Below are 24362 nucleotides of genomic sequence, written 5' to 3'. Positions count from 1 at the left end.
CAGAGCCTCTCTCCCCTTCACTGCCCTCTGCTGCTGGGGCCCACCTTGACCCAGGACAGCTGCCTCCTTCCCAAAATGTCCCTGGACATGCCCTTGTAATGCCAGTCATATTTATACTTCATCTTTCACCAGAATTCAGCTCTCCACACACAGATGCTCAAACCTCCTACATCTGTGGCCACCTTTTTCCTTTCTCCTCACAGGCCCGCCCCCAAGCTGTAACCTCGGTCCACAAGTGACCCATCCCTACCTTTGGGACTATTCCCTGCCTGCTGGGCCAATGCTGTCAGGCCAGAAGGCTTCCCTGCTTTGGAGGAGAAGCACCAGGATGAGACTTCTCTGTGGCGTCCCAGAGGCTATCACCAACAGGCATCTCCACCTCTCTAGGCTACCCCCGTCCAGTAAGCCCAGCTGCAAGAGGCAGCACTCCCTCCAAGGATCATGAAAAGTGCACAAAGCACGGTCGCTGGCCACAAGGCAGGAAACTGCACAGGAAACCCTAACCTCCCTTCTCTGCCTGTACTTCTACCTGTGTTCACTTGCCTTGCAGGCACATATTTGGTTCTACACTTGGCAGAGCTGCGCGACTTCCCCTTTGGGGACCTGCCTCCAGTGGTGGAAAACTGGCTGATGGCCTCGCCCTGCAGCTCAACACTCCTTCCCTCTGCTGCCTACACTGCTGCCAGGCTCAGTGCCCGCTGTGCCAAGGCTCTTGCTCAAGGACAGGCTCTTGCTGTGCTTACTGCTTTATTCCTTATTGGTGCTGCTCTCCATTACAAGAATGCACCTGCTGACAGCTGTTCAAAGTTCCCCACACCATCAATAAAATCTGCTGGCTGAGCCACTACAGAAGTCACAGAATCACAGAATGGCAGGGGTTGGAAGGCACCTCTGCAGATCGTCTTCTACAACCCCCCTGCGTGAGCAGGCACCCCCAGAGCAGGGGCACAGGGCCGCGTCCAGGCGGGGGGTGAATGTCTCCAGGGAAGGGACCCCACAGCCTCTCTGGGCAGCCTGTGCCCCTGCTCTGGCACCCGCACAGGGAAGGGGTTTGTCCTCATGTTCAGGGGGAGCTTCCCGTGTTCCAGCTTGTGCCCGTGGCCCCTTGGCCTGGCGTTGGGCACCACTGAAAAGAGTCTGGCCCCATCCTCTTGACACCCACCCTTTAGATATTTATAGGTATTTATGATAACCCCCCTCAGCCTTCTCTTCTCCAGGCTGAACAAACCCACGTCTCTCAGCCTTTCCTCACAAGGGAGATGCTCCGGTCCCCTGGTCACCTTCGTAGCTCTCTGCTGGACTTGCTCGAGCAGTTCCCTGTCCTTCTTAAACTGGGGGGCCCAAAACTGGACACAGCGCTCCAACTGTGGCCTCACTAGGGCAGAGCAGAGGGGGAGGAGAACCTCTCTCCATCTGCTGGCCACACTTCTTTTAATGCGGCCCAGGATACCATTGGCCATCATGGCCACAAGGGCACAGTGCTGGCTCATGGTCGTCAGCACTGGTATTTCTGCCTTTCAGAGGTGAGATTGAAGAACAGAAGGACCCTGTCACTCCAGTTCTTCCAGATCTGTCTTAATCCCTGTCTGTGATTTCCAGGGTGCTGGGGTCACAACACGCTTCTCCCTTCTCATTCAAGAGTGCAGAAAAACTCAGATTGAGAGTGACCATCAATTCACATTGTCTGATCATCCGCATAGACATGGCATTAACACTCACAAGACAACCTTGCATGAGCCTATACCCTGTGTGGGGCTCAGCGGTGTCCAGAAAAACATCCAAACTGCATTTAAAGAGGATGGAGACCAAGCATTCGCTTCACCTTTTGGCCACACACATCGGTAGTTCATTACGTCACAGCTAAAATATTGCAACCAGTTTCTGTCTTCATTTCAGTTTCAGCTTCAGCTCCCAGCTGCTGGCTCTCACTTGCTTTATTCCAGCACCGGAGTCTTTGTCCCAGTGAAAGTGCACAGAGGTGGCAGATGAGCTACTGCACAGGTCAGAAGGAGTTACAGCCCAGGCGAGAGCCTGGTCAGCCTCACCTGGCTGAATGGTGAGAGCGTGTTGGCTCTCAGGGAGGAAGCAAGACAGAGGCCAGCGCTGATGCAGGCAGAGAGGACCTTCCTCTAGGACAGGCAGCTCCTGCCGACACCAACACCCAAGCAAGAGCAACTGGGGATATCCCGTGATGTTGGAATTCCTCCTTGCCATCTGCTCAGTCCAGCCCTGACCTGCACCCAAAGGTGAAATCATCTCCCCGTGTCTCCTGGCTTACACAAACGCTGCTGCCTGGCAGTGCAGCTCTTGCCACCACTCCCTGCTTTCACTGTGGCAAATCCCATGCAGACTGTGCTGCGGGTTGCTGATGCACAGCAGCAGGAGCGTGTCCTGAGTTTTATGTCCACTGACATGCAAGTCCCAAGATGGGAGCTCTGCAGACATGAGCAAGCTCAGCAGTGTTTCTCTCTAACCACAGCTTCCTGATGTGGCAGCTCTGTTTTAAAGGACTGAAGATTTAGCTTTGCTTGGGGTGCAAGTGACAGAGTAACAGTTGAAATTTAAGCAACACAAGGAAATTGCCCCATGCCCGGGGGCTCCTGAGCAAGTCCTGGCCTCCAGAGGGCTGAGAAGAAAAGAAAGAAACCTCAGTGACCACCACTGACAAAATTATCTACAAGAGCACATGTCCCCATCTGCTCCAAGCTTGCAGTCGCTGGGGAACTTCAGGGCAGTACAGCAGTCACAGACAACAGACAGGCCCTGATGGTCCAGGGACCATCCCATCATCTGCTGAAACTACAAAATAATGACCGAGGTGACATGGTGGTGGTGTAGTTTGATTGTTCCCAGCACATATATCAGACCTAGCAGGAGGAAGCACCAAGAGTCTCCGAGCCCTCTGGACCACCATACAGAGAGCCCCACCACAGTGGCAACATCTCATGGGTATTTTCCAATGGCGAGGTCAGGACCATGATTTGCCCAGGACCAGGCCAGCATGATGGTTACACTACACTGGCCTGAAACACTAGTCTTCAGCTAAGTCCCAAGGTGGGTCCAGGTGAGCGGTGGGTGGGATGCTCTCAGTGGGAACCCTGGACCCTCTACTGATCCGATCTTGTCCTCAGTCATGGTCCTCACAGGGCATCGAGCTCTGCTGCTCGCTCCCTCATGTTCCAGCAGCAGCAGCAGTCCCTTACCCTCCCTCACTGCACCTGATGATGCCTATTGGGTTCTTCTGGCTTTTGCCATCAGTCAGAAAACAAAGGCATTTGGCCAAATAAGTTTTGCATCAGATACTGCGCTCAGCAGCCACCTCTCACTCCAGATCTGTGAATTTTTGGAACCACTTGTGCATTTGGCCTCTTTAATGTCTTGGTATGCTTTTAGTTTGATGCTTGTTTGGTTGAAGGGTTCTCTCCTCTCTTTACCGTGTGATGTGAGCCCGGTACAAAGTAAAGCCTTCCTGCACAAACCTCTCCCTCTTTGCCTTTGTCCCCACCAACTGACGCCTCTCACCGGCCAACAAGACCCACCACAAGCCTTCGCTAAATCATTGCTTTGAGTGTTTTGCAAACAGCCAAAGGTGCTCGCATCCCTCTCCACTCATGGTGACAAAGGCTATGGTGATTCCTGAACCGGGGTTCAGGTCCTGCAGGATAGCTTCCCCAACCCCTCGGGGTATACCCCCATTGCCCCCCCCCATCCCTGCTTACCTCCTCCATGCTGTTGGCAGTGGCCTTGCAGCGGCCCATGTGGCTAGTGAAGGCAGAGGTGGTGGGTGAGCTGAGGTCCTCCTGTGCCTGCCGCACAAAGTCGCACACTGAGATGAAGGCCGCCATCGTGCCGCGGCGAGGTGACACCAGGAAGGGGAACTGCCAGTGGGACCTGCGGTCACACCAGGGCTGAGCAGGGGGACCTGCGGTCACGCTGCTGCCAGCAGCAAGGGCAGGAGGGAGCCCCTTGCCTTGCACACCCACACCCCGAACAGACACACACGCACATACCCTGCAGTGTGCACCCACTAACATACACCCACACACCCAGGCACGCAGCAGAGTGGCTACAGATCCTGCAAATATAAGCTGAAATATTTTGAGGAAGCCTGAGACAGACACGCTTTGAGTCACAGGGAGCCCAGCCTAATGGTGCGGTGGAATATGTAGCTGAGCATGGCTGCAAGAGCCAAGGAGCTGCCTGGGGATGTGCACTAGGCATATGCTGGGGTGTACTGAGCTTGCTGGCATGGACCAGTCACCACTGAGGTGCACCAGGTGTGCTGGGATGCACTGGTCACTGCTGGGGTGCACCAGGCATCATTTGTGAAGGCAATGTCGCACACGACAGGCCCTGCAGGAAGCTGGGGGTGACACAGCACTGGGGGCAGCACTGTCACACGCCAGGGCCCTGCTCTAGCCCCATGCACGTGCTACGTGATCTGAGCCCTTTGCAGCCTGTTTCACTCCTCCTGCAGCCCAAGGGTCTCCCAAGGGGGGAGAGACGGCTCCCCCTTTGCCATTCTGGGGCCCCCACCCAGCAGCTGAACTCCACCCCCCGCGGGGGAGCACCATGTCTGACCCACACTCGCACCTGGCTTCAGGTCCACCCAGAGTCCACACCTGCTCCTTACCTGCCTGCCTGTCTCTGCCCTGCGAGTCTTCTCCCCAAAACTTACTCTGTTCCTGCCCCATTCAAAAGACAATCAGACAGCTGTCTTCACTAGAAAACCGTGATGTCAGTTAATTTCTTTGGAAATGCAACAGTCCCTCTGGGCATCATCTCCTGCATCAGGATAAGACTCTTCACAGAAGGAATCTGTCCTGTCAAAATGCAGGGTGAAGCACCTCCACTTGAGATCAGACCATGCCAGGGCTTGCCTGTGCAGAAGGCAGGAACCCTGGGGCACCAGAGACCATGCTGAGAACAGGTCTCATTTAATTTACATCAGCCCAACATCACAATACAGATTCATGATGATGACTCCATGGCAACGTCCCAGTGATGTGCTACCTGGGAGGAAGGGCAAAGGGGCATCAGTGAGGACTGCCTGCCAAGCTCCAGAACACAGCTATGAAGCACAAGCAGCATTGGAGAGAGCAGCCAAAGAGCTTTTATTCCTGTTGAAATGAATAGCCAAAATAAGGTTTGAAGCAAGCCTGAATCCATCGCAGCACATGCAGGAAAAGCTGTTAAGCAGCTTGTGAGGAACGACAAGCAGAAAGTCCATGTCCTGGGGAGCACTGCAACATCCAGAGCCAAGTCCAAGTCCAAGAGCTGTTCCTGTGCTCTTGGCACGTCAGGAAGCTCATGGCTACCTTTGCTCTGTCATCCTTCTCCCTGGGGAGCCCCATTCAGGTGCTACCTCCACCAGGACCCTAGACCCTGCCTTCCCCCCCGCCCTGTACAATGTGTTTTGAATTCTTCAGACAGAGGCCTGAGAAGTGCCAAGTGTTGTCAAGCCAGGGCGTGGATGGCTCTGTAAGTGTCCTCCTCTGCCAGAATTGCTCTCAATGGCAAGAGCTGGTTTCAGCAGCCATGTCTGTGGGGACAGCACCAGCAGACCCCCGTTTTCCAACCCTCCCACCATAGTCGCACAAAGAATAATTTTTTCCCCAAAGCTGTAGATGTCCTTCAAGAAGTTTGTCTTATTTAGTAGGTTGGTTCCCCATTTTCTTAGCACGGTACTTAGCATGGGTACTTAGCATGAAACATGACTCCCCAAAGAGAAGCCACTTCTGCAGGTCTCTCACTCTGAAGGTTGCTTCTGTACCTGCAGGATTTTCTTAAACTTTCTGGTCCAGTCTTGGTTCCTGCAATAATCACCCCTGTCTTTGAGTAGTTGTGTGCTGGAGAATATTTATCCATTGATGATCTTCTCACTGATGTATCCAGGCATGGTGTAGATCAAAAGAACCAGGAAGATGGTCAGAAGAGTGACAATGAACAGCACAATGATGTATTTCTTGTACCGCTTCCAGATAAAGAATACAAAGGTCTTCATGGGATTCACAAACCAGTTGAAAGAAGTTTTTGGCCGGCTGGAAGAGGAAGGAAAGAATAGATAATGACAGGCTCAATCCACAGAGCAGCACATTTGCCCCTCTGCTTTGCTGCCTTGCCACCCTCATGGGTCACCAGCTCGTCCTGCTGCTTCCAGACAGGGTCACCCTAGGGGCTGCAATTACTACAGTGCCTGTCAAAGTGCTGGAGACAACAGGACCTGAGGCTCAGGACATCCCCCACAGAGCTGTTCTGCACCCAGGTGGCTAACAGGTGCGTTCACATGGTTAAACCAGCTGCCCTTTTAGTACAAGCAGCGTTATGGCATAGCTGCCTTGAGTACCTCGCTGAGATCAGCCCTGGCATAGATGCTGCAGCCACACATCCTGCTGGACCCACTCAAGCTCTGGGAAGCCCTGGCAGCCCCAGTCCTGCAGACCCCACTGCCCAGGGCCTAAGTGATTACTCTCAGCTCCCCAACAAGCAGATTCTTCCCATCCTCATGCAAACAGCTGCTGAAAACACAGCACTGTCCATCCATGTTAAAGGTGATAACACAGATACTCACTTGGGCTTTTCCAGGGGTTCAGGTTCTTTTCGACCCAAACCAACAGGACTTTTCTCAGCCTCCTCCACAGTCAGAAGCTGGAACTCCGCTTCCACCTTACCCTGGAGGGGGAACACATCTGAGCCACAGCCATACGTGTTGCTTTGCAGACCAGCCTGCTGACCACATGTCCAGCCACGACTGGATATTTTTGTCCCAGTTCCACTTAGAGATGTTCAGAGCAATTAACTTTTTCCTCCAGGCATTAGCTACAGAGTTTCCCACTTTGCAGCCAGTGGAAACTGTGGCCTGGCCAGAAACTAACTGTTTTGCAGACAAGGCACTGTATTGTAATGCATGCCACAGCTATTTGGATTTGTCTGCAGCCTCCCACATTGGCACTGAGCAGAACTCACCCTTGGGGACAAACCAATGATCCACAAGCAGGGCCATCAGCAGTGAGTCTGCCCTGGGACAGCTGGCACCTACCTGTCTGGGGTAGGCAGAGACCCTAGAACAAGATTTTGCTGATGTCCTCTCTGGTTAATGGGGAGCCATGTGCCTCTTGCTTTGCTCCCTCACTGAGCACTGCTCTATGGGAATCTCAAAAGAAGACATGAAGCTCAACAACCCCTGCATGCCACCACAGCTGGCACTTCTGGGTAGATCAGGTGCTGGATTTGCAGCAGATGGGACAAGCCTACAGGACCCTTCACAAAGTCCTGGGCAGCTGGGTCATTGCTGCCTCTGTAGGTTATGTGCACGCAGGACAGGTTGCCAGGGCAAGGCAGAGACAAAGCACTCGCTCTCTGCTCACTTGTGCCAGCACCCTGCCTTACCGTCAGGAGGTACTTGTTCCCACTGGGGTCTGTGAACTCCACATCCTCTGGTTTGACTGAGCTGCTCCACTTCTTTTTCTTCTTCTTCTGCTTGTCCTCCCTCTCCTCTCTCTCCTCATCTTCTTGATCTTTGAGTTTGATGAAGGGCCACCAGCCCCTCATGCGCTTGTTTCGGAAGATGGAGAAGCGAGGTGTTGCATCCTCCTTGGCCATCTTGATGGTGCAATGCTCTGAGCTCTTGGCTGCCCGCACCATGTCATGCAGCTTCAGCTCGATGGAACCTGCAGGCACAGTGAAAAGGAGAGTTCAAGGTGAAATCCTGAGCTCAGCCCCACACACCATTTGACATTCTGTCTCAGCCATGCTCCCACCATGAGTAGGTCCTAGCTGCTGCAATGATCTAGCAGAGTCATGCACATTTACAATGGAGAACCTGAGGCTCAGCCTAAGAAAAGACCAGCCCAAGAGTCAGAGACTAAGAAGCAGAAGCCACAGGTCTTGTCTCATCTCTGATGGGGCCAGTTTGGTTTGCGTGTGGTACAGTGGGTTATTTTCACTCCGTTACCATGTCCCACCCTGCTCTCCTCACATGCCCAAGCTCCTCTTCCCCTCTCATTCCTGCAAATGTCAATAAAAAATTATAAAATCTGGGAAACCCTTTAAAGATTTCAAGTCTGTCTTATATCTGAAACAGCCTCGGTCATTTCCCTGCTTGACCTTGCACCCCTGTCCTCCTTGGAAAGACCTCCTGTCTCAGAGCCCTTGCAATAAATCAGTGTTTTCACGTACTGGTCTGTATTGGCAAAAGCATAGCCAGCAATCAAGGGATATGGCTGTTCTCCTCTGCTCGGGTCTGGTGAGGCTGCATCTGGGTACAAAGTCCAGTTTTGGGCCCCCAACACAGGAAAGGTGTCGACTAACTAGAGAGTATTCAGTGGCTGAGCTGGTAAAGGCTAGAGTGTGAAGACTAGAATGCGCCATAGCAGGATGAGTTGAGAGACCCATAATATGTTCAGCCTAGAGAAGACAGGCCAAGGGAGAGATCTTACTACCTCTCTTACAGCCTAAAGGTAGCTACAGAGCAGATGGAGCTAGACTCTTCTCAGAAGTGGATCAGGAAAGTAATAAGGCAACAGACACAAGCTAATGCGAGTTAAAAAGTTTTAGAATTATGAGAACAGTGCAGCCAGGAAAAGGGGCCCAGAAGGGTGCTGGGATCTCCATCCTTGGAGATACTCAAAGCTCACCCAGATAAGCTCCTGAGCAACCTGACTGTTGCACCTAGCCCTACTTGAGGCAGAAGGTTGCAATAAAGATTGCAGAAGCCCCTTCCTGCCTAGAAGTTCCGGATATTGTACATGCCAGGAATCATTGGGATCACTTTCTTCACACTTTCTTAAGTATCTGAGTAGCATGGCTGAACCAATCAGCATTGCAAGTGCCTCATGGAGGTAAAGCCTTTTAACTACACCATGGAAGGTTGATGAATAAAGAGTTTTATCCTGCCCAAGAGACAGCAGGGCAAAGGGACTGCTTTTTAATGGGGAGGCCAAAGTTTGAAGACGGGAGGGACAACAAACAGAGTGCTACAAACTTGGGGATGGCAGCAGAAGCAGGAGAGAAGCAGCAGCATTTGTACTCGCAGAATCACCACAAGGCCAGCTTTGTCACCAGGCCCTGCTGCATGCCCAGTTCAGCAGGTCTGGTTACTGGGAAGTGCCAGAGCAGCCAAGAAGCTCCAAGCCCCTGGTGTGACTGGATGTTGCAACTCAACTGCAAATGATCTTACAGAAGTTGCCAATCCCTGTGCCCACAATGTAAGTTCCTGGGAAAGCTGCTCTTTGGCCAGGCCTTTGGGATCTGCAGATGCAAGTGAGAGCAGGGAAAATGAGAAAGTTTATCAGAAAGGTTGTGGGGAAGCAGACCCTGGAAGTCCTGTGGCATGACAGGCCCTGAAAAAGGACACCAAGGCCCTGGGACAACCATGCAAGCTCAACGTGTCTGTGTAGGAGAAGTGTGTATCTCCAGGCTCTGCCTCTAGCTCATGTGAAGAGCCAGCCAAGGTGACTGCTGAGCTGAAGAGCTTGATCTGATGCTCCTGGTGTCCCTTCTCAGAGGGTTAGGTCCCAGAGAAAACGCTGTACTACTCCAGCAAGGTGAGGTACAGGTCATCCCACTTTCAGCAGGTCACACCATACCTAGAAAGTCATTAGCTGAAATCCTGTCGTAATCCCAGACCTGGAGGACCAGAACAGCCGGTTCCCGAAACTCTGATTCCTCCACAGAGAAGACAGAGTCCTTCTTCTTGTAGGTGATCTCCTTTTCGGTTGGGAGATAGTTGAAGCGAAAGATGAACCTCCAGTTGAAATTGCCCTCCCCGGTCAAGGAGTTAAAGTGAACATCCGTCTCCTGCTTGTCATGGTCAAGACCCTTTATCCAGCTGCAGGAGAAACTCCGTTATCTCTTACCCCCTACCAGCCAGCCACAAAAGCAGAGCAGAAGGATGGAGGGGCTGAACCCCATGGGGCAGGAGGAAAGGAAGAGTCAAAGAGCCAAATCAGACCAACACCTGACAAACATCTTTGGGTGTACAGCAGTCCATGCAGGGGACTGGAGTGGGGCACCTCGCACTGAGGCAGGGAGGAGGCAGTGAGGGTGCAGGACAGGGCAGGGAGCAAGACACACAGGCTCTGGCTTCCGTCAGACCTTTTCACGTAGATGTCACTGGAAGGCTCTCCTGTTACTGGGTTGACATCATCAAGGATCACGTCGTCCGTGTTCCAGATAATCACACGCAGTTCATAGCTGTGGGAAGGACATGGGTGAGTGAGACACATCCTCTTGCCCCTGCTGCCTGGGAGGGCAGGTCAAGCCCACACTGGCAAGAGCAGCAGGACTTGAACTCCCCCTAGCACTGTGGTCCCCTGCCAGTGCTCCTCTGGCCAAGCACAGCCCAGCAGTCTCGCTGCCACACACAAAGCCCTTCCGGGAGGGGCTGCAATCCCACAGGACAAACACCCACAGTCAGCTTTTGCAGGCAGCTTTTGCAAAGCAAACCTCTGGTGCTTGGGAAATCCAGCCAGCACTACTTAGCCATAGGAGCACAGAAAGGCTTAGGCAGAAAGGGACCTCTGCAGTCTGTGCTTCAACCTCTTGCTCTAACTTTACAGTAGATGAAATTGCTCAGGGCCTTGCCTGTATGAGTTTTGAGTATCTTCAAGGATGGATATCCTAGCACCTCTCTGGGTCACTCCATCCCTATCCCATGGTAGCTTCACTGTCAGTGGGAAAATGTTTTCCCTATATGCAGTTGGAGTTTCCCTTGCTGCAATTTGTGTCCATTATCTCTTGTCATTTCACATTCACCTCTGAGAAGAATCTGGACCCTCCATCTCAATAGCACTATTAGATCATTGAAAGCAACAGATCTCCTCCTTCAGCTTCACTTCTCCAGGCACCCAGAGGATATCTGTCCACTGGCCAAAATAGAGCTAAAGGCGTAGCTTTGACCTGGGTTTTTGTCACTTTCATGTCCAGCCTCAGCGAGATAACCCTGCCCTTCACAAACACTTGTGCAACTGAAGTGCTTATGCCCCCATGCTGATACACTCAAGAGACCATCCCATGGCCAGAGCTGAAGCAGAAAGGAGGACTGCATGCCAGGCTAGCACAGACTGCCGGCCTGTGCAGGACTCCATGGCACATCCTGCCCAAGGCATGGCAAGGTACAATGATCCTCTACAGCCCCAACCCTGCTCCCAAAGGTGCTACCTGACAGGCAGTCGTGGCTTGATATTGACAGGTGGTGGTGCAGGGACATCGTTTGGAAACATGTCGATCCACATATGCAAGGAGCCCTGACAAGAGGAGACAGCAGAGAGACTTCAAGAGACAGACCACCCTCAAGTTCTTCAAGGAACAAGGGCTTAGTCCTTCAAGGAAAGCTCTCACCAGAAAGGCACTGCTTGGCTCTCTCCAACCCCAGCACAGAATGACATGTGACTGGATTTTTAGATAGGGGAAAAATTAAAACTACCAAAAATTGGTTATTTCCCTTCCCACCCTGCTCCCAAGAAAAAGCATTTCAGCTGAACTGAGTTCATTTCAAACTGAGGCAAACATGTCCCACTGTCTTAACAAGAAGCATATGATGATGCAATGCTTCAGCATAACGAAGAAAACTAAAAAGCGATGGGTCTGACCCTCCCCTCCCTACATGTGTTTCCAACACCAACTAAAGCCAGAGCAACTGCAGAGCTCTGTTTGTTACAAACCTCCAGTACCTGAGGGAACACAAGATGTTCATTGCAGGACATTGAAACGGTTGAGCTCAGATCACTGCACTGCATAAAACTGAGGAGGAATGTTTCTCCTCCAGCCATCAGTTACATTGTGCCCCCAGGGAGAAGCCAAGGGGACAGAACAGGGTTCTTGCAGGGGATCAAAGCACCAGTGATAAGGGACAAAACAGTGGAAAAGGCACAGAGAGGCAAGGACACTACCACCCACCGTGGTGTATGATGGCAGGGCTCAGAAGGCAGAGCAGGTCCCTTGCCACCCACACAGCATCCTCATCAGAGCAGTGCTACATGGCCTGAGGAGATATGAAGGACTCTGGGCCACCAGCATTGCGACCACAACATCAACGGGCAGAGGTCCCTCGAGGAAAGGGTATTCAGAAGCACCATGAGAGGTCAGAAGGTGGATCTGAGCAAAGGACACCCAAGGCCAATGGTCCTGACTTCATATCAGGGCCATCCATCTACAGACACAGCTCCAGTCGCCCACCCAGAAAGGGACAACACATGGGATTCAGGCCATGTTGAGGAGACAAGAGGACAACAGGGGACCAGCCACGGGGCTGGGAACCAGCTGCCGTGAAGGTCCTTCCCCAGCACAGCATCTAGGCTGGGCAAAGAAACACATCTCACCTGCACAAGCCCAGGGTTCTCCGGATTGTACAGGGACCGGATCTCCACATGCTCTGGTACCAGCTTGTACCCATATCCTGGCATCTCTTCCCAGTGCTGCAGGACGTACAAAGCCTTATGTTCATCATCCACTGACCAGTTCTCTTCTGTCACTCCTCTCTTGTTCCTCACAGAGGCCTCTGCAGCAGGACACAGCCAGGTAGAAGATGAGGGCATCTGGCCAGCAAGAGTCATGTCAGGATGTTAGTCACAGGCACAAGTAAAGAAAGATGATGGACTGGGCAAACAAGTACCTCCACAGAAAAACCAAATGGGAAAAAGCAGGAAGGCGAGGGTGAAGGGAATGAGTTCCATACACTGCAGTGAGGAGGAAAACTGTTGGCAGGAAGACAAACAAGCTAAGAGAAGTAAGAGGAAAAGGGCAAAAAAGAATAAACTATGGCCCTGGGAAAAGGATCCAGGAGACACTGAGGAGGATGTGACCCTCCAGGGCAGTTTAAGTCGCCATGTCTCCGTGGTAGTGCCAACAGATCCATGGATGAGAGGTTGTGCCCTAAAAGTTCTCCAGGAAAGAACCACTTGTCACTTGGCAGTGACATGCAGCTGTGCTCTCTGTTAATTAACTGTGTGATTAATTGACTCATTTAGCACAATGAAGCCAAATGGCAGTTCAAGACCAAATCCTGCTGATGTGAAGAAAAGCAGGAACCAACAGGTGAGGACACAATGACACACCCACCCCTGGTTTTATGGGGACCATCTGCCCTTTGGAGATAGTCTGAGACCAAAATCATCCCAAGAAGTCCCCAGGCACAGCAGACGTTCACAGGGCACCAACTGCAGCCACATTTGAACCAAAGCCAGGTCTCAGGGGTACAACAGGAGAGCACCTTGTTTCTCCCTTCCCAGCTACCCAGTGACCTGAGAAAAGGAGGAAAGGGCTTCTGGAGGCTCCTTGCGCTCTCCTAAGCAGGATCTCTTTCCCTTTCATGACATAAGCCATTGAGGCCAGTGGAAAGCTGAGAAACAGCAGCACTGGACTGAGCAGAAGGTGAAGTTGGCCGTACATGTAGGTCCCCTCTCTCTGGGCAGGTCAGGCACAGGGATCATCCTTTCTACAGGCTACGTAGCATTGCCTTGCAGGACCCAGCCATCCACAAGCGGGCCTCGTCTGCTCCAGCCTTTTCTCCAGGCTGGATTCAATTACACAGGTGTTACCCAGTGAAGGAAATGTGCACAGCAGGGACAGGTCTGTGCTCAGGGAAGTTCTCCATCACTGCTGGCAAAGAGTATGAAAGGTTGCCATGTTCTTGGACATGGGTGGCCCTGGCTCAGGTTTTGTACTGCCAGTGAGGAGCAAAGAAAAACAGCAAAGGAGAGGCAGAAGCTGCCCACAAGGATGAAATCAACAGTAATGAGGAGCACTGGGGAGTCACACAAGGCACCCAAAGCCACCAGAAGCAGAAAGCATCCCTGAAGGACAAAGCCAGCTAAAAACAGGAAAGGAGACTGAAAAAGTTCACCCCCCCCCAAAAAAAAAAAAAACCAAACCAAAAACAATGCCAGTGTCTTGTTGATGGTGGTCACAAGCAGATGGAGGTACAGCTTTGTGCCAGTGTCAGCCACCAGAATAAGCTACACCTTCTCTAGCTGCACAAGCCATCAACCCCCTGTGCAGATCAGTGCCAAGAAAGAGGGTTTACTTTGCTCCACCCACTGCCTGGGAAGCCACTTTGGGACCTATTGGCCTGGATCACATCTTCCCCCAGTGCAACATCAACCACTGAAACCAGGCCACTGAGCACTGAGGATCCATGAGGTGCCATGCAGGGCACAGAGTCGGGGCAGCCAGCCTGGACACTTCAGAGAAGAGAGGCTGGTGGGTTCCCAGACCCCTCAACAGCATGTGCACTGCTGAGCACTGGCAGTTGTTTAAGGGAGTAGCCATTGTTCTCCAAGCCCTCTGTACCTTCAGGAAAAGCCTCTGCAGGGACCTTGAATATCTTATTGCCCACTTTGACCTCCTCCTGTCTGTACTCTGCTGCAGGGAGCAAATTTTTCTTGCATAAACTATCCAGGATCTGTGTAGGCTTGAAAGCATCTCGCCACATGTTGTAGCCATTTCTGCAAGGAAGGGAGAACATCGAGAACATCTTCCACTTAGACACAACAGTTTTTTCCTAAGCTGTGAAATGCCCTGCTTTCCCTACAGCACAGACTATGCCACCAGATGCCTACTCAGATTTTCACTGAGTAAACCACAGGCACACAAAAGCCTAATGAATGAAAAGCTTAACAAACTCTCCTCCACCAGAACAATCCAGGCTTGCACCCCACAGAACCATTACCTTCAGAGCAGCAACAGGAGCAATTCCAGCTGCAGCTTGTAAGTGGGAGAGAGATTTTAGCAGTGCTGAGGCTCAACTCCATGCCCACAGCTAATGCTCCAATAGTGGGGTAGGAGAACAGAAGTTTACAGAAAACTGGCCGAAGACACCAGAGAATCCATACTGAATGAGGCCAAAGGAAAACAGATGTCATGAGTCTTGCTGCTAGCAGAATTAGCTACTGCTGGAGAAACCACCCTACACTCTGAAAGAGGTCAAAATCACATCAATGTCAGGTGAGCACTTTTCTCACAGAACACCAATATAAAAGCATTAAAGGATTTTTTGCTACTATATGCAAAATGTATTAGTCCAGTAGGAATTAGAGCTATTACAGGAAGCTGGTAGGAGTCTAAAGGAGATGGAGTTATCTGTGTAACTTGTAGTGAATCTGTGGGGCACCTGCTCAAAGGATACTGTGGATGCAAGCTCTGTCCTGCAAAACTAGAGATGTTCTGTTACCTACCCAAAAGGGAGGTAGGGAGAATGCATCTCATGGTCCTAATGTGTCGCGCCAGTACCTACATGTCATACTGAGAAGCCACTCCACAGTTGGCCCTGTGCTTGCTGTAGAATCGATTCTCCAAGTCAATCTTGGTCTCCCCAATCAAATCATCAGATCCAACCAAATCATGGTCGAATATTGCCACGGTGAGTTCTGATTCCACGGGAAAGGAGACTGTCAGCTCCACAACTCTGGACAGAAGCAGATGGGGAGAGCGCAATTAGCAAAGAGGATGGAAATTAAACACATGCTCTGCTTTCACCATCCTACACATTTAAGAACTCTATTTGACAACTCAGAGACCTCTGATAGAGTTTGGTTCTCCATAAGGACAGTGTGTGCAGTTTTCAAGCATGCAGTTTCCAGTGTGCATGTTCAAACAAAGGAGTTACTTTTCCAGGAATGTACACCCTTGGACAGAGGTCCTGGAACTAGGGAAAAAGATCTCCAATGGTCTGTTGCTGTTTGGCTTGCTACTTTGTTAAATCAAGCCCTTGGGAATGATCCCCCTCCTAACCCAAAACACTTATGGCTCCTGTGTCAGCTGAAAGCACAAGACATGCCTGGGACCTTTGTGTTACAGCACAAGATTCTCCAGCAGAAAGGAACAGAACACCACACATGCTGGGCCACAGCCCAAGCCCCAGATTTGCACTATTCCTATATAAACTGCTAGATGAAAACTTCCTGCATACTCTCCAAACACAGGATTGAGCTGCTTTGGGATGTATCGCTCCTTTGTGTCCTTCTGCTCCTGCCCCACAGTCACCACCACGTAGGGGTCTGCCTTGCCATTGGGGTCTGCTGGAGACAGGTTCGTAGCCTGGAACAGACAAGAGGTACCACCATCCTTCAGCTGCAGAGGGCAACCTGCACAACGAACACTGCGAAGACCGGAGACCACCGAAGCCCACTGGTCAGGTCCCTCCAGCAGCGGCCCCGCCAGTGAAACAGGCACTTGCTCCCATGCAAATCCCCACTCAACAAGCCACCAAGGTCTCCAGCTGTCAGTCCACCTTCTTGCTCACTATCTCAAGGCAGATGAAGAGCCAAGAAAAGCCCGTCTGTATTTTTAGCACCTCCTGAAGCAACAAAGCATGGAAGGCTCCCCATGGACAACATGTAGCTGACTTCCACTGGGCCAGCAGAGGCTTCAAGCCAGCACCAAGCTTTTCACAAGTGCCACTGGTCATATTTATTGAGCAGAGAATGGCAGGAGGTCCATAGGGAGGGACAGACCTCCAAGCATTACTGCCACCACCACCAGAGACTTACCTTAATGATGTAAACTCTTACAAGAACTTTGATGGGTCTATTCCTTGGAACGCTCTGGGAGACCTTGGGCTCCATGCCAGCTTCCTCTGTGGGGTAGACATAGAAGAAACCCTGCAGAAAAGACATTGAAAGTAACAACTAGATACAAAAGAAAATATCTCGGATGGGATTGGAGCTACCAAGATCAGCTTCACCTGCCAACTTGAAAATCAGAGCCATTGCCCCATGCAGACCCACAAACACCCTGTGCCCGTGGGGGCAGTCCTTTCCAAAGGCACTGTCATGTCCACATGGCCCAGGCAGTCCCTGTTTGCAAGTTAGGCTGCAGGCTGTCAGACCACTGCCAATGCCACGAGATCTGAACATCTCCAGGCACTTTGGACTGCCAAAGGCAGGGACATCAAATGGTTTCTATGGACCTTCTTAAATCAATTTCTGTGGTTGATGCTTCAGTCATCAGGAGCTCCTGGGTGGGAGGATGATGCCTCTTTTAAACAAGAGTTACTAATTTTAAAACCAGCGAAGCTCACTAATTCTTATTCACACACTGAACATACCCAGAGGCCCCACCCACAATAACAGTCATTTATGCTTCATGCTTTCTCATTGCAAGAGCTAAAAAAATCTAAATCGGGTGCATTTCTCAACTAACAAAGGACCACAGTACACAACTGCTTCAACAGGCACCAACAGTACCCTGGCCATGATGCACCATGGCCTCACATAACCTTGCACACACATGCATTCTCCAAGGTTTTGCTGGTGTTGGCATGCTCTGAAGTACAGGTTGTCCTAAGGATTTTCTTCCTTATGCAGCGCAAATGTCATTCAAATGATACAGTACCTTGTACTTCCCCACAAAATGTTCATCTTCGTTTCCGTCTTCATCCTCACTTGCTTTGCCACGATGAAGGGGGAAAATACACAGCCAGTCCTCAAAATTATCAAACACATTTTCCAGCTCAGAGCTGTAGATCTGAAATAAGTAGAAAGTAATTTTGGGTCTTCTCCTGCCATCTTAAAGTGAAGGACAGTTGGAAAGACTATTCTTTCCCTGTTTCAACCATTTCACCTGGTCCTGTCTTACCCCTGTAAGGTAAGTGATTAGGTAATTAGTCAGTGCAGGGTATTATAGTTTTCCTTTATACCCCCAGGTCCATCCTCTGATGTGCACACACATATCCCAGCTTGGCTCCAAGGTCTCACTAGATGTTTCAAAGGCCAGCAATGATGGGGACCCAGTACACACTGCAGGTTCTCCTCCCAGTCTAATCTCCACTGCAGGGAGGTGAGGAAGACATGGACAAAGGGCTGCAGTTGAAAGAGGCCAGATCTGTCACCCCAAAGATCACCTGAAGGGTGGCAATTAGCTTCCTCTTGGGTCGAGCAGGTTCAGCTTCAATTACTGCCTCATCTTCTGCTTCCATGTCAATGGAGGATGCATTTAAATTCCCTCCATCTAGAAACGGCAGTAGGAGATTAAGAAATGCTTTAATCTCACCCATCATCTCAAGTCCATGAAATGACCCCAGCAACAGCTTTCACTTTCACCCAGGGCTTTGACCTATGTCACAGTAATGGAACTATTGCTGTCTGACAGGTGTCTTATGGCATCTCAGGTTTCCCAGGAAGGCATGGCTGAATGGGTGAGCGGACAAAAATTGGCACAGACTTGCCTGCCTGCATGGCTACTGTTTAGGAAGAAAGTGGGCAGAGACCAAAAGGAGGCAGGTGGCCAGACCAGCCCACAGGTGCTGTCAGGGAAGGCACAAATGAGAGCTAACCCTCTTCTCTGGATAGATGTTTATTTGATGGACTGCTAGTTTGGGTGGATGTCTTAACTGAAGCATCACTACCACTTTGGGCACAGGCAGCTGTGCATGGAGAGTGCATAGCTAGAACTTTATCTGGGGCACCAGCAACCCAAGGACAGACAGCCTGTGTCTTTGCCCCATTTCCCAAACACCCCGGATCCCTTGAGCACTAATGGCATGCAGGCACCCTCCAGCTCTCTCCTTAAATAGGATTTACATAATTTCTATACTTACTGTCTCACCTCCCCAGGTCATTGCTAGGCAAGTCACTGCTTATACCTCCACAAACCTGAGCCTACAGCTGTAACACTGTTCTCAGATCATTTGTTTATTATTACTGTCCTTCTGTTACCCTGTAGTGAATTCTGTACCCCAGATGAGTATCCCGTGTGCACAGTGATGCCCAGCTCCTTGAGTTTTGCCTCTTCACCATCCTCTCTCCATCCCACCTTTGCTTTCTGCTCTCACCCTGACAATCCCATGATCCCTGCAGCTGACTGCAGGTTTCTGCAGGTTTTTGCTCACTCAGGAAGGTTCTTGCTTAAACACAATTTTGCAAACTTTTCTGAGGCAAGTTTGACGTTTTCAACTTGAAATAGCCCTTGTTAGCCTTTGCCAATGTTTCCAGTCTCTCTGCTCACTTTTGTGTTGTTTTTGCTGAACGTTACAAAGTTGTTGCCTGATCAGACCGCATTCTCACAAGCCCAGCACCCTCTGGAATGGTGTAAGTCCTGGCTCCCCCCACAGAAGAGCTGGGTGTTGCTAGAGGACTCACCTGCATCATTCAGGTCATCATTCTCAGCATCTTCCTCATCACTCCGTGTCTGAAACACACAAAAACAGCCCTGACAGCAAAGGCTTCTCCATCCAAGCATAGGGCACTGTCAAAGCTTTCCTGCCAGCAGAGTCAGTAATACCTAGCCTGAGATAATTTAGCATTAACATCATTGCAAAAGGGTATCCAATGAGTATCTTAATGACATTTTCTTTTCCCCAGATCTTCCTGCTGGCTTTTTTGATTGGAATTTAAGGGACACAGGGCAAGGAAGGAAATTTGGGGCAGACCTGCTCCCATAGCACATCCTGGGAAGATGGCCAGGACAGAGAGCAAGCAGCATGAAAGCCCCTGCATTGCAGCTAAAAGCAGCAATGTCACATTTTCAGGAGTGCCTCAACAAAAGCCCAGTCACATTCTCAAACGACTTGGGCACCTAGACTCACGGGTGTTTCAACATCTGTGGCCTACTGAAATCAGTCCACCTGGTGGGTGCTTGATACTTGGCTACCTTAAGTGTGCTTAGCACACAAAAGCCCACATCTTCCTGCAGATCCATGCCAGGACTGCTCCTATGACACTCAGTGCTGTTGAAAACATCTTCCTTAAGCCAGTGCAGCCTCTTGTCCCCTCTGCTGGCTGCTGTCACAGAAGATTACCTGGTTATACAGCTCCTTCAGGGACTCGTAGTACTTGGACCACCAATCCAGTTCTTCCAGCTCTGGTTTCTCCTCTTCATATTCATCCTCCTTCTTTACAAGCTTATTGATAGGAATTTTTTTCAAAGGAGCCTTAAAAGAACAGAGGAAAGGGTTCAGAGGGAGGAAATGTCCACCCAGAACACCCATGTACCCTATTCCAGTGCCCTGGGGGCCTGTGGCAGTCTCAGCTTTCAGAAAGAGCACAGGAGGCGCAAAGCTACCGGTAGCCCCAGGTTTGTGCTTTGCTACAAAAGCAGCAGTTTTCAAGGGACAAGGCAACACAGCTCCCCTCCCTGTGCCAGAGCCCAGACACACAGCCGTGCTGAAGAACAGGCAGGGGAGAGGAGCATCTGGATCCAGATCAAAAACTGGTGGTTGAAACATAACTCTGAAGTTCTGAACTTTCTTTTTTTGTTTGTAACCTTAGGTTTGGCTTTCCAAACTTCAAAATTTGCTGGGCCCAACACATCACTTACCTTCACAAGACTCAGGGGGTAAGAGCTGGGACCTGGGTCACCAGCTGCTGGGCCAATGTTTACCACAGTCTGAGAGGGAAGATGCTGGGATGAGACTTTCCGAGCTGAGGTGAAGAGAAAGAGCTTCATGTTTCCATACATTTATTTCTGCCCATTGCTTCCTACATTTTGGCCAGTTGTTATTCCACAGGAAAACCCTCCCTGTTACCCCACTATAGTGTGTTTACTTTTAAAGCTTTTGATAGCAGACCCTGCAAAAACATTATTGGAAATCCAAGTACAGTGCTGAGACTGGCCACCACCATCAACATGTTTGGTGCTGACTACAGGAATTCAGGCTTACGAGATATGCCTTCCCTACACAGATCGATCAATTCTTTGCTTCTTCCCCTGTATTTATTTACACAGTTCCAGATCAGGAGCTCTGGCTGTTGCTATCACAGAGCTATCTAATGAATCCATTACCAAATGAACAGACCTTGACCCAACAATGTGAGAGAAGTGTAAATGTTTCAATCTTTGCCCCTAGTGGACCAGCTCCCTAAAGCTTGATGGAGGTCTCACTGGGGACAGCTCTCCAGCCTGGCTACACAGAGGGCTACAATAGTCCTTCCCAGGCTAAACATCTCTGATTCTAGACACAAACTTTCCACAGATAAGTTACAGTCTAGTATCTAGCCCCTGCTAAATGTCCTGCTGAACTAAGATGTATTCATGAGCCATTCTCCCTCCTCTAGTTTCTACAAATGTAAGGCAAACAGTGCCTGGGAAAGAGACCCCAAGGAGATGCCACATCCACAGATGAACAGTCCTGCTGGTGGCATGGGGAGGCAAACGTTAAGCTAACCCTGGAGAGAAGAGTCTGTAAATTGCCCTTTGGCATTTCCAAAGATGGATGCCAAGCCCTTACACAGTACTCCATCACTTGGCTGCTGCTGCTTCCTGAACACCGGTCTGGAGCCAAGTGCTACAGACCAGGATCACAACCTGCCTCCAACCCTAACCTGCCCCACGCTGTGCCTTTGCTGGGCACCTTATGGGTCTCAGGAGAGGACTTTGCTGCCTAGCTAGGAGGGCACTGAAGGACCAGGGATCTCTGCCAATGGCAGAACCTGCCTGCTGCCTGCATGGGAACCTTGTCAAGCAGCTCACCTTTTGGCACATCTTCTGGTTCCTCCTCCAGCTCTCTGGGAGAGAATTTCATCACGTCGGACACAACGTGGGTACCCACGAGCACAGTATGCCCAAACGCCCGCTTTTCCACCACGAAGATGCTGAGGGGAGGGTGCAGGTAGACCTGCTCTGGGAGCTCCTGCAAAAGAACCACACACAGGGTTTGCAGTAGCAAGGGCAATGCCCATGGCAGCCCCACCACACATGGGGAGGACTGATGGTGCCTTGCAGCTCTGCCCAAACACCAAAGCCTGGAAGTGACAGGTGATGGCTGAGACTACTCTTGGTGGGCAGTTTCACAAAGGCTTTGATCTGCAGCTGAACCATGTGGCCACAGGAGAGCAAAACCATAGGGGCAGGTCCCCTCCTGTTACCTTGCCCCATGCAGACAGGCAGTGTGGAAGTGCAGAACAGCAATGGTGCATCCTGGCATGGCAGGACCTCCCTTTCCCACTCACCACATCCATGTATCTGACCAGCTCGGTGAAGTTGGGGTTCTGTTTGTAGGCCACAATCACCTCCGACTCCACCTTCTTGCCTGCACATTCAATGATCACCTGGGGCTGATCCACTTCAAACAAGTTCACCCGCTTCAGGTCCCGCAGGCCCCAGAACAGGATCTGAAGCACAACATGAAGCCACTGAGCTGCTCGAGACATGCCAGGCATGGCATAGCCATGCAGCCTGCAGCCCTGCCCAGTGCTGCCACCCTCCTCACCCCACAGGACAGAGACCCCGAGAGGCATGAGGCCACTCTCCCAACCCAGCTACCCAACAGCTCTGGCTGTTAAACTGCTGAGACGGTTTCTCCCTCACATCAAGCACCTCCATTTCTGGCACCTGCTCAGGCCTCAAAAGCACATTTGAGCTCCAACCCCGACTCCCTCCCCAAGCCCTGCCCTCTGCAGACCAGCTGTGTGTCTGCTTGGAGTAGCCCAGTGGGGAGCCAGCTGAGTAGAAGGCAGTGCACCTCTATGCGAAACTCCTTCAGCACTGGGCGGATGCCCTCAGGGATGATGAATCGTCCAGCACGGGGGTCTCCCAGGTAGTTGGGCTCCTTAGGCTCCACATCCTCAGGCACTGATGGCTGAACAGGTGGAACCAGGGCAGAGCAAATGATGAAAGCCATTTCTACTCCATGCCAAGCCCCCTCTCCCTCCCATCTTGATCTGTGCTCACAGGCTTTGTACCTGCAGCCTCCCTTCAACTGAAAGCCAGGTGTGGCTTTCAGCAGGGAATCCTCTGGTGGGCCCCATGCAACCAGCTCCTCAACCACACAGCTCTCCCCAGTGAGCTGGCAACCATGTACAGCTTCCTACTAGCTCCATTACCTCCAAATAGCCACTATAATCCAGCTCAATCAGCTCAAAACTGGCAATGAGCTCTCCCGCCGCTTTGGTGCCTTTGTAGAAATTGAAGAACTGCAGGGCAGGTTTCTTGTACGGCTCATCGACCAGCTTCACCTGTGGGACGGCAAAGGCCTGGCCAAGAAACCTGGGGGAGCCCTGCAGGAAAGGGGAGAATGGGTCAAAGCACCCCTGTGTTACCTTACCATCTCAGAGAAAAGACCATCAATTCCAGCCAATCTTGCACAGCACAAGACCACTCTTCCACCCTTGCCATCCACTGCTTTGATTTCCTCTGCTCCATCCAGAGCTAGGAACAGATGGGACGTGCCTGCAGCAGCTCCTCTTAATGCCCAACCCATCTCCATGAAGAACTGGACAAGAGGCCTGGGGCCATGCACCAGAGGACACCAGAGCTACATCAGGTTGCTCAGAGCCTCCTCCAGCCAGGATGTGAATGTCTCCAAGGATGGAGATCCCACAAGCTCTCTGAGTTCCAGGCCCAGCATCTGAACTCCCTCTGGGTGAAAATTGCTTCCTTATATCAAATTGGATTTTTTTTCTTGTTCTAAGTTGTGTCCATTGCCTGCCCCTGACTGCCTCCAAGAGAAGTTGGACTCCACCTTTTCTACCCTCTCCCATCAGGCAGCTGCAGGCAGCAATAAGGCACTGCCTTTTCCTCATCTTCTCCAGGCTGAATATACCCAGCTCTCCATCTCTCCTCACTCTGTCCTGTGCTCCAACCCCAACTACCTTGGTGGCCTCCTATGGACTCACTCCAATATGTCAGTGTCTGTCTTGTACTGGGACCCAGGAAACGGACCCCAGAAAGCTGCTGAGCTACACAGGAGAATCTGGTGCAAGTTATGCCATTGCCCTTACAATAACAAAGAGGCCCCAGGAGAGGAGTGAGACTTCAAAGTACTAAAGAAAAGATAAAAGGGAGGACTGAGGAGGGATGGAAGATGACACCTGGGGGACAGAGGGGAAGGAACAGCCCTAAGAGCTAAATTGTCTCCCCCAGGCTACGAGCCCTCTGCAACATGGCCCTTCCGAGGAAGCAGGGCAGGCAGCTGAGAGAGGCACAGTGCTTCTCCAAGGAGGAGAGATCCCAGATCCACTGAGCACTCGTCAGGCCCTGGCTCAGGACATCCCTGAGCCATTTGCATGTTGCAGCCAGTAGCTTCACCCCAGCTCATTGCAGAAGCCTGCAGAAAGTCTCAACCTCGGCCACAGTCCCCAGGTCTCACCACCAATGGACCAAGATTGAGCTGGGTCATGGAAACCAGAGATATGGCTTCTAAGTGCCTGCTCACAGCGCCTGCACAGAGCTCCTCTGCCTTCCCTGTCCTGGAAATGTTAGCAGGAGGGCAGCATGGCCATACTTACAAATTTATTATGGCTGAAAAGGTTGATTATAACGATGGGGGTCTCTGTTTTCAACTCTTCTTTTTTTCCATCAATAATGAGCTGGTCAAACAGGAGTAGCTCATTCCACATGGGGCTTAGCGTCTCCTCCAGCATCTGCAGACAGAGACAGGAGGCCCGAGTGTACCACAGACAGTGGAAACAAAGCACATGTACTTTGTA

General features: G+C 51.2%; 1 protein-coding gene across 1 annotated transcript in view; it reads right to left on the bottom strand.

The window, feature by feature from the left end:
* Positions 1–5098: 5098 nt before the first annotated feature.
* The window catches only part of LOC104042861 (fer-1-like protein 4), a 39983-nt gene continuing 20719 nt past the window's right edge, over positions 5099–24362 (bottom strand). The window contains exons 25-45 of the mRNA XM_064465113.1: positions 24162–24296; positions 22758–22931; positions 22397–22513; positions 21885–22046; positions 21406–21565; positions 20254–20357; positions 19736–19867; positions 19077–19125; positions 17840–17946; positions 17332–17463; positions 16488–16598; positions 15908–16035; positions 15233–15403; positions 14290–14444; positions 12321–12499; positions 11161–11246; positions 10096–10194; positions 9588–9829; positions 7390–7670; positions 6572–6672; positions 5099–6041 (exon numbers count right to left, since the gene is read on the bottom strand). Coding sequence (XP_064321183.1) covers positions 5861–6041; positions 6572–6672; positions 7390–7670; positions 9588–9829; positions 10096–10194; positions 11161–11246; positions 12321–12499; positions 14290–14444; positions 15233–15403; positions 15908–16035; positions 16488–16598; positions 17332–17463; positions 17840–17946; positions 19077–19125; positions 19736–19867; positions 20254–20357; positions 21406–21565; positions 21885–22046; positions 22397–22513; positions 22758–22931; positions 24162–24296 — 3006 coding nt within the window. The 3' untranslated portion in view covers positions 5099–5860. The remainder of the gene's footprint in view (positions 6042–6571; positions 6673–7389; positions 7671–9587; positions 9830–10095; positions 10195–11160; positions 11247–12320; positions 12500–14289; positions 14445–15232; positions 15404–15907; positions 16036–16487; positions 16599–17331; positions 17464–17839; positions 17947–19076; positions 19126–19735; positions 19868–20253; positions 20358–21405; positions 21566–21884; positions 22047–22396; positions 22514–22757; positions 22932–24161; positions 24297–24362) is intronic.

The sequence above is a fragment of the Phalacrocorax carbo genome, chromosome 14, assembly GCF_963921805.1.
Source record: "Phalacrocorax carbo chromosome 14, bPhaCar2.1, whole genome shotgun sequence".
Taxonomy (NCBI): domain Eukaryota; kingdom Metazoa; phylum Chordata; class Aves; order Suliformes; family Phalacrocoracidae; genus Phalacrocorax; species Phalacrocorax carbo.
Note: the sequence above shows the minus strand (reverse complement) of the source record. Positions and strands in the feature narration are given on the sequence as shown.